Source organism: Eretmochelys imbricata, chromosome 1 (assembly GCF_965152235.1).
Source record: "Eretmochelys imbricata isolate rEreImb1 chromosome 1, rEreImb1.hap1, whole genome shotgun sequence".
Classification (NCBI taxonomy): domain Eukaryota; kingdom Metazoa; phylum Chordata; order Testudines; family Cheloniidae; genus Eretmochelys; species Eretmochelys imbricata.
In genome coordinates, this window is record NC_135572.1 from 149890912 (window position 1) to 149906994 (window position 16083).

The following is a 16083-nucleotide window of genomic DNA, read 5'->3' on the forward strand; positions in this document are numbered from 1 at the left end:
ACTATATAATAAGATAATTACTTTAAAGTCATTTACTCAATCTGTAGAAATGTTCTGTGCAATTGTCACAGCATTAAGACATCTCACGTGATAGAACAATAATGCAATGAACTATTTTTTTAATGTTATGCCCCTATTTAGCAACATCATACTATGCCCCATTCAGCAATGTTCTCAGATTTTTTTTTCTGTCTGTTGCAATGAGATCCCTGCAGTGCAACTTTTGGGGGTGTGGATTACCTTTTGGGCTTGTGGGTAAGAGAGATTCTTTGAGTGGAGTCCTTCTGGCCTTTCTGCATGACTCGCACAATTTCACCTTGCATTTTAGATGATGTTCTAAGCTAGACCACCATGCTGAGAGGGAGGCTGAATTACCAGCATTTGGTGAGACCCTGGTATACACATGTATTCTTTTCAATGTGTCATCCTGGAAGGTCTGTGAGATTGCAATATAATTCTCATAAATAATCAGAAATAATTATTCCTTCCTTAGCAAAGGTAAATAATGTATAAATATTTCTTGCTCTGTTTGCTACTGCATTGGTTGATGAGATGACCTGTAGTTTGCCACTCTCTGTGTTCAGGTGTGTGGGTTTTTTTCTGCTGTTTGGACTCAGGTTCAGTGTACCTTCTATTCAGAGCATTCACTGGGTCTATCAAATGGAAAGTCTTGTAGTAATTTGAACTTTAGCATTTGATTTTCCTTCCATTTAGGCTGCTTTAAAGTGAGTCATCTTCCGAAACCATGTCATGTAACAATGGTAAAGAATCACAGAAAGAGTCAATTTCATGTAGGACTGAACACAGAGCTTTATTAAATATGGGGAGAGGGGGATTACTCAGTGTCAAATACCCTGAAAAGCTTCTCCATGGGAGGGGCTTGAGGACTAATCTATCTGGCTTCCAACAACAACTTTACACACAAACAAAAACCCACTGTGACAAAGTTCCTCCTCTGCCCTGGTAGGTCCTACACTTATTGGCGGATTTTCTCACCTCAGAGGTTCACGGCAGCCCTCAGTTTAGCAACTTTCGTGGCTCAAATCTGCCGTTCACTCACTTAGCCTCATCACTGGTCAGCATGGGGAAAGGAAGAAAAACAATCCCTGCAGTCTCTGCTGATCCACCTAGTGGATCGGGGAACAGGCCAGAGACCTTCCCCTCTGGTGGAACCCACAGTCCAGGTCAACTCCTCCGGTATCAAGTAGGGAGTTGGGGGGATGAGGGGAACCCGGGCCCACCCTCTACTCCGAGATCCAGCCCAGGGCCCTGTGGATTGTAGCTGTCTACAGTGGCTCTTGTAACAGCTGCGTTACAGCTACAACTCCCTGGGCTACTTCCCCATGGCCTCCTCCCAACACCTTCTTTATTCTCACCACAGGACCTTCCTCCTGATGTCTGATAATGCTTGTATTTCTCAGTCTTCTAGTAGTATGCCTTCTCACTCTCAGCTTCTTGCGCCTCTTGCACGCACCACAAACTGAGGTGAACTCCTTTTTTTAAACCCAGGTGCCCTGATTAGCCTGCCTTAATTGATTCTAGCAGCTTTTTGATTGGCTGCAGGTGTTCTAATCAGCCTGTCTGCCTTAATTGTTTCCAGAAAGTTCCTGAGTGTTCTGGAATCTTCCCTGTTACCTTACCCAGGGAAAAGGGACCTACTTAACCTGAGGCTAATATATCTGCCTTCTGTCACTTTCTTGTAGCCATCTGGCCTGACCCTGTCACACCATCAAAAAAATAAACAGCTCTCTGAATTTAGGATTTGGTTACTTAGCATATGACTCTGTGAGAAACTCATGTGAGTATTCCGTCATAGGACATAAAAAGTCAATTTTGTTTTCTACTGCACAAACAGAAATGTCTTGTTATGGATTAGCCAAGTTAGAGAGGCATCATGGTCCAGTGGATAGGGCACTAGACTGAGGCCCAAGACAACTGAGCTCTAAATCCTAACTCTGCCACTGACCTGCTGTGGGACCATAGGCAAGACATATCACCCACCTGTGCCTCTGTTACCCTCACACTTTTTGTCTGTTCTTATTTTCTTATGTCTTTGTCTATTTACATTGTAAGCTTTTCATGGCAGGGTCTGTCTCTGTGAGACTGTATGGCACCTAGCACAATGGGTACCTGATCTTCTTTGGGGCCTCTAAAATCTACTCTAGTATAAATAATAAGATGACAGTTCCCTTCTAGAACAGTAGTGAGACTGCATGCAGGCATGTGGATCTCACTATGAGAAAGATGTTGACTAACCGGAGGTAACTCAGAGAAAAATTACAGAAATAACTGATGTATTACATTGACTTATAAGGCAAGATTACACAAAATAAATATGTCTAGGTTTATGTGACTACTTATGTGACACAAGTATGTGAATGGTACAAACACAAAGGCTGAAGAGGAATGGTTTAGTTTGTAAGCAGGAGTAATTGGATAAAAATGAGCACAGGAAAATGCAGGTTAACAGGAAACAGTGAGGTCAAGTGAGCTTTCCAAACAAAGTGGGGAATCCCCATTACTTCAGAAATTAAGTGCTCAGCCAGAAAAAAGCACTTGATCCCATACTGAAGAGAACAAGTCTACATTTGGAGGAAGATGAACACATTTTTTAGAATAGGTCCTTTAGTATTTCAATAAAGATGTAAATATTTCCTATCAGCCCAATAACACTTGTATCATAATGACCAAAATGAAAAAAAAGTGATTAGAAGTTGGACCTACTTTTTACTAGGCCATTTAGAGTCTCCTCTTAAGCTCAGGATGATGTTGACCAGTATAGTAGGGATAGGAAAAAATACTGATTATACCAGCATTCTGAAAGCAGTTATAAACTTTAGCATTGCTTATTAGTATGTTACAACATTTTCTCTATGTATTCAACATGCACCTTATGGTACAGCTGTGCAGTATGTATCAACAGAACTTTTTTTGACTCAGTGGCATAACCTTATGTTGAACTTATTTTGCTATATATCCACACACAGCAGTTATGATTCATTTCCTTTAAATTCATAATGTTCACAATTACTGATGGGAAAGTAAATGTATTTTTGAAAAAGTACACACATTTGCTGTTGTGTAGTACAGCAAAGGAAAGATGTAGTTGGGTCAAACAAGCTAACATACTGACAGCAATTGTGTTCTTGGTCAGGGAAGACTATGAAATAACTTTTACACATCTTTGAAGAGTGACATAATTGGAAATCACTCAGATAAAAATGTATGATTGACTACAGAAATAATAAAACCAGGAAATTATTAGCACTTGTTGAAATGAGGTATGCTTTGATTCCCCCCCCCCCCACCAGCCTGCAATAGAGTATCATGTTCAAATAGCTTTGGGGTCTAGTCTCCTATTGATCTGTGAGGAAGCCATGAACTCAACTTTCATGAATTCTGAACAAATCTCTGCCTCCTAATATCAAAGGGAGACTTCATTATTAATTCTTAAAACAGGAAGCTATAAAACAAACTACAGTAATTTTGAGAAGCCCAGAAACATTTTTCCATAGATTTTATATTTAAGATTTTTTGTGAGCTAACACTGTCATAAAAGTCCTGAATTGCAAGATGCAAACTGAAAGTTACTGTTAATTTCTTGATTCTTCAATATGTGACTCAATAACTTCTTGTGAAAGACAAAACAGAATAGTAAAGAGCACACTTTAATATGCCATAATTACTACATTTAAAGTTCTCAAGGAATCAAACACCAAGGGAAACCAACTCTGCATTATTTCATATTTTTTTTCATGGTAAAGCATCTTTTCTTATGACCAGTGACTTCCATTTTCAACAGCAAACTATAATAAACCTCGGTATGGCACAATGAATATGTTGGTTACATTTGTCATTGGTCTCCCACTAGGATGGATGAAGAAGAAATGCCCCTGCTGATTCTGTTAGATTTCTTAGCTGCCTTTGATATCATCAGGTGCTGTTGACATGGATGCAGTCCCTGGTAAATACAGGTGCTGTCAATTAATTTCCTCCATTTTGTGTTTATAAGAGAACTCAGAGGGTAGTGCTGATCCATTGCCTCAAGAGATCTCTCTAGTGTGGCACTGTGAGGTTCTATTCTGTCACCATATGCAGACCCAAATACTTCGCAACAGCTAAGGCTATGTTGACCCATAAGTTCTATACTTCAGCAATTGCTTTCCAAAGAGGTATGCACTGTACTTAATATTCAAGAAAAAGTCACAAAAATCTATTATATTACAAAATGAAAACCTCTATATTTTATTACCAGGAAGACTCAATGAAAAACAAAGCATCCTTTAATTCACAGTCAATTATTCTCTGGTATAAAGATGAAGACAAAATGTGGAAGAGAGAGATAGCAATGTAGACTTTTGTATAAAGCAGGGGATAGATCATTCCACAAAATCTCAGGTTAACATACCTTGGGTAGACACAGTATATCCTATCTCAATACAGAATTATTTTTGAACGCAAGGGCATTCTCCTTCTCTTATATTTCTGACACTCATTCAAGATATAAGGCTAAATTCAGATCTGGGATACAGGGTTAGGGGTCCAGTGATGTCAAGGGGGGGGTCACTGATGAGAACTTAAAACAGAATTTGTCCCAGATCATCTCCCTTTCACTTGAACATGGAGGGGCCAACCTTGCCTGGATCTCTCCCCTTCCATGTGGAAGCTACAACAAATGGTTCATTCGGGTTTCGGGGAGGAGAGAAGGTTCCATCTATTCCTTGCCCTTGCATTTCCACCTGCCCTGAGTTGGAGATGTACTCTGCTTCTTCTTCCATGCTGCTACCTAGGATGCATGATGGTCTAATGTGGATTAGTTTCAGAGTAACAGCCGTGTTAGTCTGTATTCGCAAAAAGAAAAGGAGTACTTGTGGCACCTTAGAGACTAATCAATTTATTTGAGCATAAGCTTTCGTGAGCTACAGCTCACTTCATCGGATGCATACTGTGGAAAGTTTAGAAGATCTTATTATATACACACAAAGCATGAAAAAATACCTCCTCCCACCCCACTCTCCTGCTGGTAATAGCTTATCTAAAGTGATCACTCTCCTTACAGTGTGTATGATAATCAAGTTGGGCCATTTCCAGCACAAATCCAGGTTTTCTCACCCCCCCCCCCAAACACACAAACTCACTCTCCTGCTGGTAATGGCCCCACAGTATGCCAACATTTTTATGGCTGATTTAGAACAACGCTTCCTCAGCTCTCGTCCCCTAACGCCCCTACTCTACTTGCGCTATATTGATGACATCTTCATCATCTGGACCCATGGAAAAGAAGCCCTTGAGGAATTCCACCATGATTTCAACAATTTCCATCCCACCATCAACCTCAGCCTAGTCCAGTCCACACAAGAGATCCACTTCCTGGACACTACAGTGCTAATAAACAATGGTCACATAAACACCACCCTATACCGGAAACCTACTGACCGCTATGCCTACCTACATGCCTCCAGCTTTCACCCTGACCACACCACACGATCCATCGTCTACAGCCAAGCTCTGCGATACAACCGCATTTGCTCCAACCCCTCAGACAGAGACAGACACCTACAAGATCTCTATCAAGCATTCTTACAGTACCCACCTGCGGAAGTGAAGAAACAGATTGATAGAGCCAGAAGAGTTCCCAGAAGTCACCTACTACAGGACAGGCCTAACAAAGAAAATAACAGAACGCCACTAGCCGTCACCTTCAGCCCCCAACTAAAACCCCTCCAATGCATTATTAAGGATCTACAACCTATCCTGAAGGATGACCCAACACTCTCACAAATCTTGGGAGACAGGCCAGTCCTTGCCTACAGACAGCCCCCCAACCTGAAGCAAATACTCACCAGCAACCACATACCACACAACAGAACCACTAACCCAGGAACCTATCCTTGCAACAAAGCCCGTTGCCAACTGTGCCCACATATCTATTCAGGGGACACCATCACAGGGCCTAAGAACATCAGCCACACTATCAGAGGCTCGTTCACCTGCACATCCACCAATGTGATATATGCCATCATGTGCCAGCAATGCCCCTCTGCCATGTACATTGGTCAAACTGGACAGTCTCTACATAAAAGAATAAATGGACACAAATCAGATGTCAAGAATTATAACATTCATAAACCAGGCGGAGAACACTTCAATCTCTCTGGTCACGCGATTACAGACATGAAAGTCGCTATTTTACAACAAAAAAACTTCAAATCCAGACTCCAGCGAGAAACTGCTGAATTGGAATTCATTTGCAAATTGGATACAATCAACTTAGGCTTGAATAGAGACTGGGAGTGGCTTAGTCATTATGCAAGGTAGCCTATTTCCCCTTGTTTTTTCCTACCCGCCCCCCCAGACGTTCTTGTTAAACCCTGGATTTATGCTGGAAATGGCCCACCTTGATTATCATACACAATGTAAGGAGAGTGGTCACTTTGGATGGGCTATTACCAGCAGGAGAGTGAGTTTGTGGGGGGGGAGGGGGTGAGAAAACCTGGATTTGTGCTGGAAATGGCCCAACTTGATTATCATACACATTGTAAGGAGAATGATCACTTTAGATAAGCTATTACCAGGGTGGGATGGGAGGAGGTATTTTTTTATGCTTTGTGTGTATATAATAAGATCTTCTGCACTTTCCACAGTATGCATCCGATGAAGTGAGCTGTAGCTCACGAAAGCTTATGCTCAAATAAATTGGTTAGTCTCTAAGGTGCCACAAGTCCTCCTTTTCTTAATGTGGATTAGGTAATTTTTGAGCCATGTTCCACACAGGGACGGCTCTACCAATTTTGCCACCCGAGCAGTCACCGCTGAATTGCCGCCGCCGCAAGAGCGGCGGAGCTGCCGCCCAAAAGCCACCGCTGCAGGAAGAGCGGCAGAGCTGCCACCGAATTGCCACCGTGGGACACGGACTGCTGCCCCATTCTGAATGCCGCCCCAAGTACCTCCTTGGAAACCTAGTGCCTGGAGCCGGCCCTGTTTCCACACCACACATACCCGGCCAAAATGTGACTAAAAATTACCTCTTCCACATTAAGCCCACATTCAGCAAAGTACTTAAACCAGCACCTAACTTTAAGCGGATGAGTAGTCCAAGTGAAGTTGCTGAAAATATAAATAACTTTGTTGAGTCAGAGTTTGAAAGAAAAAGACTGGATAAATGTAATTGAAAAAATCACACGAAGAGAAAGGTCATTTTAAGTTGTGGGAAGACCAAAAGTCATAGGAGTTCCAATGGTGATCTATATGCTTAAGAAATAATTATTCCACTGCTATAGTCTATAACTACTAATTTGCACTCCAGGGTGAAATTCTAGCCCCACTGAAGTGAGGCCAAGTTTTCACTCCTTATAATTTAAAAAGGCAGAAGATGTCTCTCTGTGTTTAATAAACTTTGTTCCTCAGTAGATACCTTGTGTGCTTTGTTTAATTCTTTAATACATTTTAAAATATGTGTTACAAGCTCATGAAAATACTTATCCATGAAATGGTAACAGAATAAACATGAGAAACTCCTCCTCCACCCCCATCCCCACACCAAACAAACACACACCCCAACTCACTTTTCCTTCCCACATTCTTAACATTTACATTTTAATTATGTATCTTTTTTATTGTTCCTTTGAAAAATGTGTTTGGGGGGGAATGTGGTTCCCCCTATGTAGGACCATGCACCTTTCGTAAAGCACCACTTAGCATGCGTCTCCACATGGGAGCAGTTCCTCCTACCTTTCCACTCTTAATTCTTTGTGATATGGCTGAAAATCGCTGGTTGAGCTCTGACACTTTAGGCTCTATTACTTTCCTGCAGTGATCTCCACGGTTTGTCATCAAGTCTACTGCCTGGTCACGCACAGAGTCCACCTTTGGATGCATATCATTCAGCTCAGCCTTTAAGCGCTACAGTCCATGAGCAAGAGACAGGGCTTGAAGTTAGTAATAAATGCAAAGATAGAGTGAGAGAGACAGTGTGCAAATAATAGGAAGCAAAACCAAAAAGCAAATTTAGATAACTGTGTGAGCATTCACATATAATTGGGGAGCTCCGGATAGCTAATCTATCCTGATAGTGTAGCCCGCAGGTTTAGAGAGAATGTATGTATCCACTTTATTAATGATCTACAGTAGCACTTATTGGAAGATGATGGAGAACATATTTCCAGCTTTTCTCTAGACAGGCTGTTAGTTTTGGTAAACTCCGATTTATGATTTTGAACCATGGGTACATAGATTAATTATTTTTGACCATATATGTTCTTGACTACAGGGAGGTATTCAATAACAACGGGGCAGTCTACACCACCATGTAGCATTGCTAATTCTCATGCTGTAAAATAGTTCTATTCATGCTGTAGTGCTCCGGCACTATTGCTCATGATGAGAAAAATGCTATGTTAAATGCCCAGAAAGGAGAAGATGAGCAAAATCACCTGCTTCTGCTATTGGAATCTTGAAGGTATTGCCCAAAACAGGCAAAAGTATGTAAGTGTAGGCTAAAACACTGGCGATTTGAAACATAATTGGGCTTTAGGATTTGCATTGCATTGTCTATAAGAAATGACTTTGTGTAATAGGAGGTTATGCCTCTATTGATGGAAAGGATAATTGTACTTTATACCTTACATTGGCAAAATTGCTCATCCTATTAAAAAGACTGCCCTGCTAAGTTCAATGTTATGAGGCATTGATTTATTCTCTGAATAAATGTTGGTTTGAAAATTACGGCTGCCTTGAAATTTGTGAAGTTTCCCTTTAGCAAATTGTAGCATGCTAGTGTCAGCAAGACAGTCCATTTAGATTTTGCAAACTGTTCCTCAATTAGCATGTACTGACCATGTTGTCAAAGCACGGTCAAGTCCAGGTGACTAAATGTCACACAAATTCATTCAGGGGACAACAATCAATACAGAGCATAACTCAAGGCAGAATACAGCCTCAAGTATGAAAAAAAAAGTCTTAGACTGGATGAAAACTCTGAGCCTCATATGCTTTACAGTGCATGTCAATTTTTAATAAATTGGATCTGATGATATCGTAGTGCTAAATCCTGCCCTGGATCTGAGGGCAGATTTGTTGTTTGCAATGGGGACCTGTACATGCATTGTATCTGCTACAAAATATCCCTTCTATAAATAAGCCACTTCAGCTAGGATTATTCTCAGTTGTATGTTCCAGTGCAATCAGTGTTTGGTAAGCTAAAATATTAATATGATATGAATAGCAAGCACACAATGATTCACAAAAGAAGGAACAGAGAGGAAAAGGAGCACAGAGATAACAAATTTTCTTTTTTAAACAGATGCATTTGAGGTAATAGTTTTCAGCAGAGATAGGCTTAAGAATAAGTGTTCTGCTCACTATGAAGTCCCCAAGCCTTAAAATAACATATTTCATTTTTTCAACTGCAGGGCTTACTTTTGCTATTCATTATGATATTATTAAGCAATTTATAAGCTGTTGGAGGATAGTTTTGTCAAGAGAAAAATAATGTTTCAACTATCTTTCATGATGCGCTGTAAAACCTCTAGGGTAAAAAGCTTAATGTATGTAGTTTTTTTAGAATAATATAATAAATACTTTCCAGAAAACTGCATGTGTTACCTTAAGAACTTCCTCTTTTTGCGGAGATTTTTGTTTTTCAGATTCATCCAATAATATTTCAGCACGATACATCCAGGTTGTGATGTTAGCTACATTCTGATCAAACATCTCCATTTGCTTTTGATATTCCTGTGTGTGGAAAACGGTAAGTAGCATATATTAAAAAAAATCAGACCTGAAATTAAAGAAAGCCATGATTATGCAAACTGTGGCAAACATTACATACATTATAAAGCTGAAATTAATTACTTTTTTCCAGTAGCTCTCTCTCTCTCAAATATATGTATGTGTGTTTATATCCATTGGCAGTACGTAAATATTTCTATGTATCACAGTAGCACACTAGTGACATATTTAGGGTAAAAGTGGGTTTTTCAATTTGACTTGGACTAAAATCTCTGGTTATTGCACCTACATGAGTGAATTTAGTCCCTAGCCTCTTCGAAAGCAAACTGAATGGCTATTTAAAATTCCTCATTTTGACTAAGGAAGAATTTTAAAATGCTTTCTTTTGGAAAATTTGGATCATTGTCTCATTTTTTTATCAATCCCTAAAGTCATACAAATACAGCTTCTAAAACCCGGCATCTCTCTCTCTCACACACACACTCATCCCTATTATCTGTGTGAGCAAATGACATTTCCCAGCTGAATTTAAGATTTTTAACCTACTCCCGAATCTGGCATAGTGCAGAGAGCTACAGCAAGAGTTGACCAGTTCCCTAAGCTACTTCCTCTTCCCAAGACTGCATGTTTGCCTCGCTGACTCAACAGCAGGGCACAGCCCAGACCCTTGGTGAGGCAGAAAAGAAGAGATGCCAGCAGTGGGTGTCAATATATTTGTTACTCTGCACACATACAACCATCAAAATTCTTTGTTTACAACCCACAAACACCACTGAGTTCAGTGGACATATCCACAGAGAATCTGGAGACAATGCACACATCTATACATGTCTTCTAACGGGACCTAAAAGTGCAATGTAATGGGGTTGAGCCCATAAGATTGGCATCCACACCTATCATATACTTAGGTTTAGTATGGTTTGGTGAACTAGAAGCACAAATACTTTTATCTTACCAATAATAGGTTGAACCACTCCTCAGCTCGTGAAGTTACTGCTATCCAGTTACTTTTCAGGAGGCTGAGCTTATCATCCACTAGACCTTCTTTTTCCTTAAGCACCGTCCTCAAACCCTCTCCTAGATCACTGATGCTCTTTAGATGGAGCTGGCGTTTTTCAATCTCCTTCTGTGTTGCCTGTGGAAAGTGTACCCAGGATGATTACTTAGTAAATATGAGCAGCCGTCTGGAAATAGAACACCTCAAGAAATCAAAAATTATATTTGTCTCCACATTATGATCGTACAATGCAAAATGTTAAAACAGGACACTAATAGGGAAAAAAACCCAACAACTTCACAGTTTCGCTATTATGCTATTACTCTGCAGAATAGTCGAAAATTAAATACTCTTCCAGCTCTAAAGACATTTTAAGGATGTCTCATATCCTCAGAGTAGCTTTTGACCAATACCTTAATTTCAAAGAGTGTGTATTACTTGCCATTACAGTACATAGTTCTAATGTATCATGGAAGATGTTCAACTTTTATGATGTTCAGAAGTTTTATTATTTAAGACAAAAGCCTAAAAGCTAATTTTTAAATAAGAAAACATTATCTATTAAAACACCATGCAAATCAACATTATAGGATAACTAAACTGAAAATTTCAGTATTTTGTCATGACAGTATCACAACCCTAAAGGAATAGCAATATTATTAGATTTAAATACTGTGGGAACCTTCCCACCCCCAGCATCCAGTGCAGTCTTTTTCAGCTGTAACCCTGGCCTCTTAGTCCTATCTGCAGACTAAAATTCCCCAAATGGCCCATTTTTCACAGTAAGAATGAAGATCAAACCTGGGATGTCCTAAATATGCACATAGGGGTACAGCCCAGCTTCCCAACAGGTCATTGGCCCTCTCATTCCTGTTATGTGCTTAGATTTAAAATGATATGCAAGATTTCCCAATCTTTTATTCTGACTAAAATTTGCAATAAAGATGCAAGAAGGTCAGCAAGGGAAAACCCCCAAATATAAGCCCTATGTAAACTAGTATGAAGTGACAAACAGAAATACAGCACTAACAGTAGCCACACCTAGGATTTGCTGAATTCTCAGGAGATGGCTCAGTTTACTGTCCCAGCTAACCAGTTATTAGGGAAAATTCCTTTCTGACCCAAAGCTGGTTGCTGCTGCTCAAACAATGCAGGCCTGCACCTTTTATCTGTTTAGGGAACAAAGACCTAACTCAAAATGGCAAAACTCCAAATGGTGAGATGGTTAAAAAATGCTCGGAATGACATACAAAATAAAGGGAGTGGAGGAGACAGCAGCAATAATGAGCAGTCACCAATAAGAGAGCAGGAACTGGGGAATTTTCATGAATATCTAAATACACAAAGGAGCAGAGCCTCAGGCCATCAAGAGACGGACAGGCACAAACCTGTCAACCAAAACTGCCTGCATCCAAAAGGCCAGTCAATGTCCTTATTGACATAGAACCAAATTTATAGCCAATCTGCACCACATTATTAAGCTCATATTAATGTGTTTTCAGTAAAAGCAAAGTTTGGCAAATATAGAAAGTAAGGAGAAAAATTACTCCCATTGGTACAACAGCATCCCCAAGTGCATTTAGCAGATGGTTTTAACTTACTGCATAGCAGCTATTTGATGCATACATTGCATTGAGTTAATAATCTGATACCATTTTTTTCCCTCAAAAATAAGTTTTTACAATTACATTTCAGATAAGGATAAGCAGTTTTAAATGTTCTACCAAATTATGTAAGCATTGAGGAAGAAAGTTATGTGACAGAATTTAAAGACTATTAAGGGAATATGAACAATCTTTTCTAAATTTCAGTTCTATCGGACTTGAAACAGAGGTTTGAGATTTTGCCAGCTTCCAGTTAGTCTGGAAGAAATGCAAAGACAATCTTTTCCAGCACTATTTGATCTCTTCTGCCTTTCGGAGGTGGGGGGTGGGGGGTGGGGGAGGCACATACACAACTTATTTTAAACAAAGAATACTCCTTGACTTCAGCTTTGTGTGAAGGCTCAGGTCAGTTTCTATTTTGTCTGAATGGTTCAGCCAATCCAGAGTTTGAACACGTTTTGAATGAAACTTTTGAGACATGTTCATTATTACTTATGACTGTAATTTTCTATATATATGAAAAACTCAGGGCAATCTTGATGGCCATCACCTCCATAATATATAAACATCAATCCCAGCTGGAACTAGAAGCTTTGTCTAATCACAATTTAACTTTTAAGCAGGCAGATAATCTTTACACTATAAAGTCAAATCTCCACTAATTAAAACTTCTGTTCAAAGTCAGATATGCCCTTCAAGTTGTGACTCAAACTCTAGTCTGTTGAGCTTCTAAGCTGAGCAGAGCTGGAGTTATCTCTCTTTCTCTCTCTCTCAAATACTGAGATCTCGACCAATTTTTCCCCTTCAAATATAAAAAGCTGCTGTTCCAGTTACCAAGTGTTCATCCTGTGCTCTGGGAACTCAGACAATAACAAAAAGTACCAATCTCATATGTTAACCACTGTAAGAAATAACAGACTGCTCATTCCACCAAAGGTAATTAAGCAACACCTGCTCCCAAATGCTGACCCTGAGTAAGATAAGACAGCTTGCACAACTGTACTGAAATCAACAGCAAAACTCCCATTGATTTCAGTGGGGCCAAAATTCCATCCTATACATTTCATTAGAAATTCTGGAAAGGCCAGGACCCTCAGTATGTTTATATACTTGGCTTTCACTGAAAATTTACTTCCTTCAGTTACTACATAATTTTATTTATCTAGTCATTTTTTAAAATATGAAATTCAGAATTCCCCCCATCTCCATGCACTGTTACTCTGTGTATATTTTTCCACAGTAATAAATCAGACAACTTTAGCATTTTTTTACATTAGCGCAAAAAAATTGAAGTACTTTTAACAGATTTTATATATATAGTGAGATTGAGATACACGTGTAATGACCCCTTTGCAACGTTTGGTATATTTATATTACTTAAAACTCAGAAAGCATCTTTCAAAATCAGCTAATTTTGGCCACTGACTACTGTCAGTCAACAAATTGGCACTCATTTATTACATTCTCTGAACATTTAGTAGTGAATGGAAGAATATATTTCAAAATGTGGGACAAATTCTGAGTGGATTTACATCCCTCTGTGCAATTTGGCTATGGATGCTTAAACACAAAATTAATTTAGACATATAGAAAAAAAAGTGGTTGAATCCATGACTGGTGGTGCCATAATTTAAGTACATACCAGTTGTTCAGGCAGATAAAGACAGCCTGGCCATGTTGGGCTTCCTCCCAACCACTCCCTAGACCCCGCATCTCAGCCCAGCAACTGGAATAACAACCTTCTCCTACTGCCAGCTAATGTGCTTAGTCCTGTAGCTTAAGTAATATCAGTCAGTGCTGTGGTGATGAAGGCTCATGGTTCAAACTCTGTTGATGATTCATAAGAATGGGTTTACACTGTCACATGAGTATTTGTTAGTCTTTTTCTTAAAGAAACACCATGACAATTACACACAAAACTATGTTAAAAGAATGCATTTTTAGATTGCAGAGTCAGGCACTCAAAGTTAGGAAATAACAAGTTATAGCTGCTCAGATAACATTAATTCAGTTACCTTGTGTATTATGATAAAGACATTAAGTACATAATCATATACATTTTTTTCAACAGGATGTTATGTTGGATCATATTAAAGAAGTTCTGTATTAAAATCACAAATGAGTTTGATTCCCCATAGTTTAAATTCCAGGGTATTACTAATTAAGAGGTCTCTTGGTTTTTGGTCTCTTGTTTTTACTGTTTCTCTCCCGCTCTGTGTGAAACTTGCAAGCTGCTAATTGTGTTAGTACATCCTAAAACAGAGTCTGTTCTCAAAGCAATACTTTGTAACAACAACTACTCACACAGAGAGAGACTCAAAGCAATACTTTGTAACAACAGAAACAGCACACAGAATACACCCTTTTGTTGTATTTATCTGGCTTTGTTAACAATTGTGATTAAAATAGAGATAGAGGATGTATCTGGATGGATGCTTGCTGTAGATAATAAATGAATGATCAGGGAGGTGCCAGCCTAGGAGTTCAGTATGATCTGCCGAAGAATGCGCAGAGTGGAGACAACCAGATGACCCCGGAGGGCAGACTGGAATCCACCCAACAGCCTCAAGGATGGGAAAACGGAAGAACAACATGGAGCCGTCAGGAATGTGCCATCTGCTGACTGATTCAGCAACAGCATGATGAAGCAACTCCCATAGACTGGCATAGGAATAAATTCCTATAAATATGGAATCTAGAAACTGAGAACTTTGGGGTCTGATTCTGCAAACCAACTTCCAGGAACATCAGATGTGTATCTGACAAGACCCTGCTCCCTCCTCATGTCTAGGCCACCTGGCCAGTGGCTTGGCACAAGCAACTCTAAGGCTGGCAACTATGATAACAACCTTGCAGAACCTGTGTGTGTGTGTGTGTGTGTGTATGAACGAATGTGTGAATAAATATGAAATTGAATGGAATGTTATAGCTATAACTAACTGCTTACTATGATTCTTTCTGTATTCACCATAAATGTGGTATTTTGCCTTTTCCCCTTTAATAAGATCCTGCTGGATTTTATTTTATTGGTATAACAAGGACCTCTGCTACATTAAGTCCACATGTTGGATGCACAATAGTGCAGAATTAAGCTTTTGCAGACAATCGTAAGTCTGGCATTTTCTAACTTTTGAGGGTTTAACTTTACAACATAAATAACATTCCTTTAACATAGTCTGTGAGTGTAAGTGTATGTGCAGATATATAGCGTCAGGTCTTCAGCAAACGTCATTCTGATCCTTTTGTATGTTCTCTAACATTTTCTTTAAAAAGCAATTTTGTGGACATTCTTATAAATAAATAAATAAAGGCTAAGTAGGAGCAAGGAAAGCTTGAACACGAAACCGTATGGTGAGGGCTTCCTTTAAAAATGTGGTGTTTAGGCTTCTTCAATTATATTTTATAATGATGAAGTAGTACTAGTATACATCAAATTAAGCTGTGTTTGTTCATTTTGCAAGAGCACTGAGACCGTGACTAAAATAGTATTGAGGATAATATTTTAATTGCATCAGTCATTATTATATTTGCTTTAAAAATTTCACAAGCAAGACATGATGGATGAAAGATTCTGTATGATTTCACGCTGGATATATAAATCCCCAAGGTGATCTTAATAACTCACAAAAACCCTATAAAAGAAGGAAGTTAGGTTGCTTAATTTTCGCAAGTGGGAACACTGTATGACTCAGACGTTGACACGATATCCTTCTTACTATAACAGTCCAGGAAATTAATTTATTTATTTAGAGC

At 39.3% G+C, this 16083-nt stretch overlaps 1 protein-coding gene across 1 annotated transcript in view; it reads right to left on the reverse strand.

Annotated features, from left to right (window-relative positions):
- Positions 1–16083, reverse strand: part of DMD (dystrophin) — a 1498644-nt gene that overhangs the window by 1090980 nt on the left and 391581 nt on the right. The window contains exons 30-32 of the mRNA XM_077807212.1: positions 10685–10864; positions 9604–9732; positions 7732–7902 (exon numbers count right to left, since the gene is read on the reverse strand). Coding sequence (XP_077663338.1) covers positions 7732–7902; positions 9604–9732; positions 10685–10864 — 480 coding nt within the window. The remainder of the gene's footprint in view (positions 1–7731; positions 7903–9603; positions 9733–10684; positions 10865–16083) is intronic.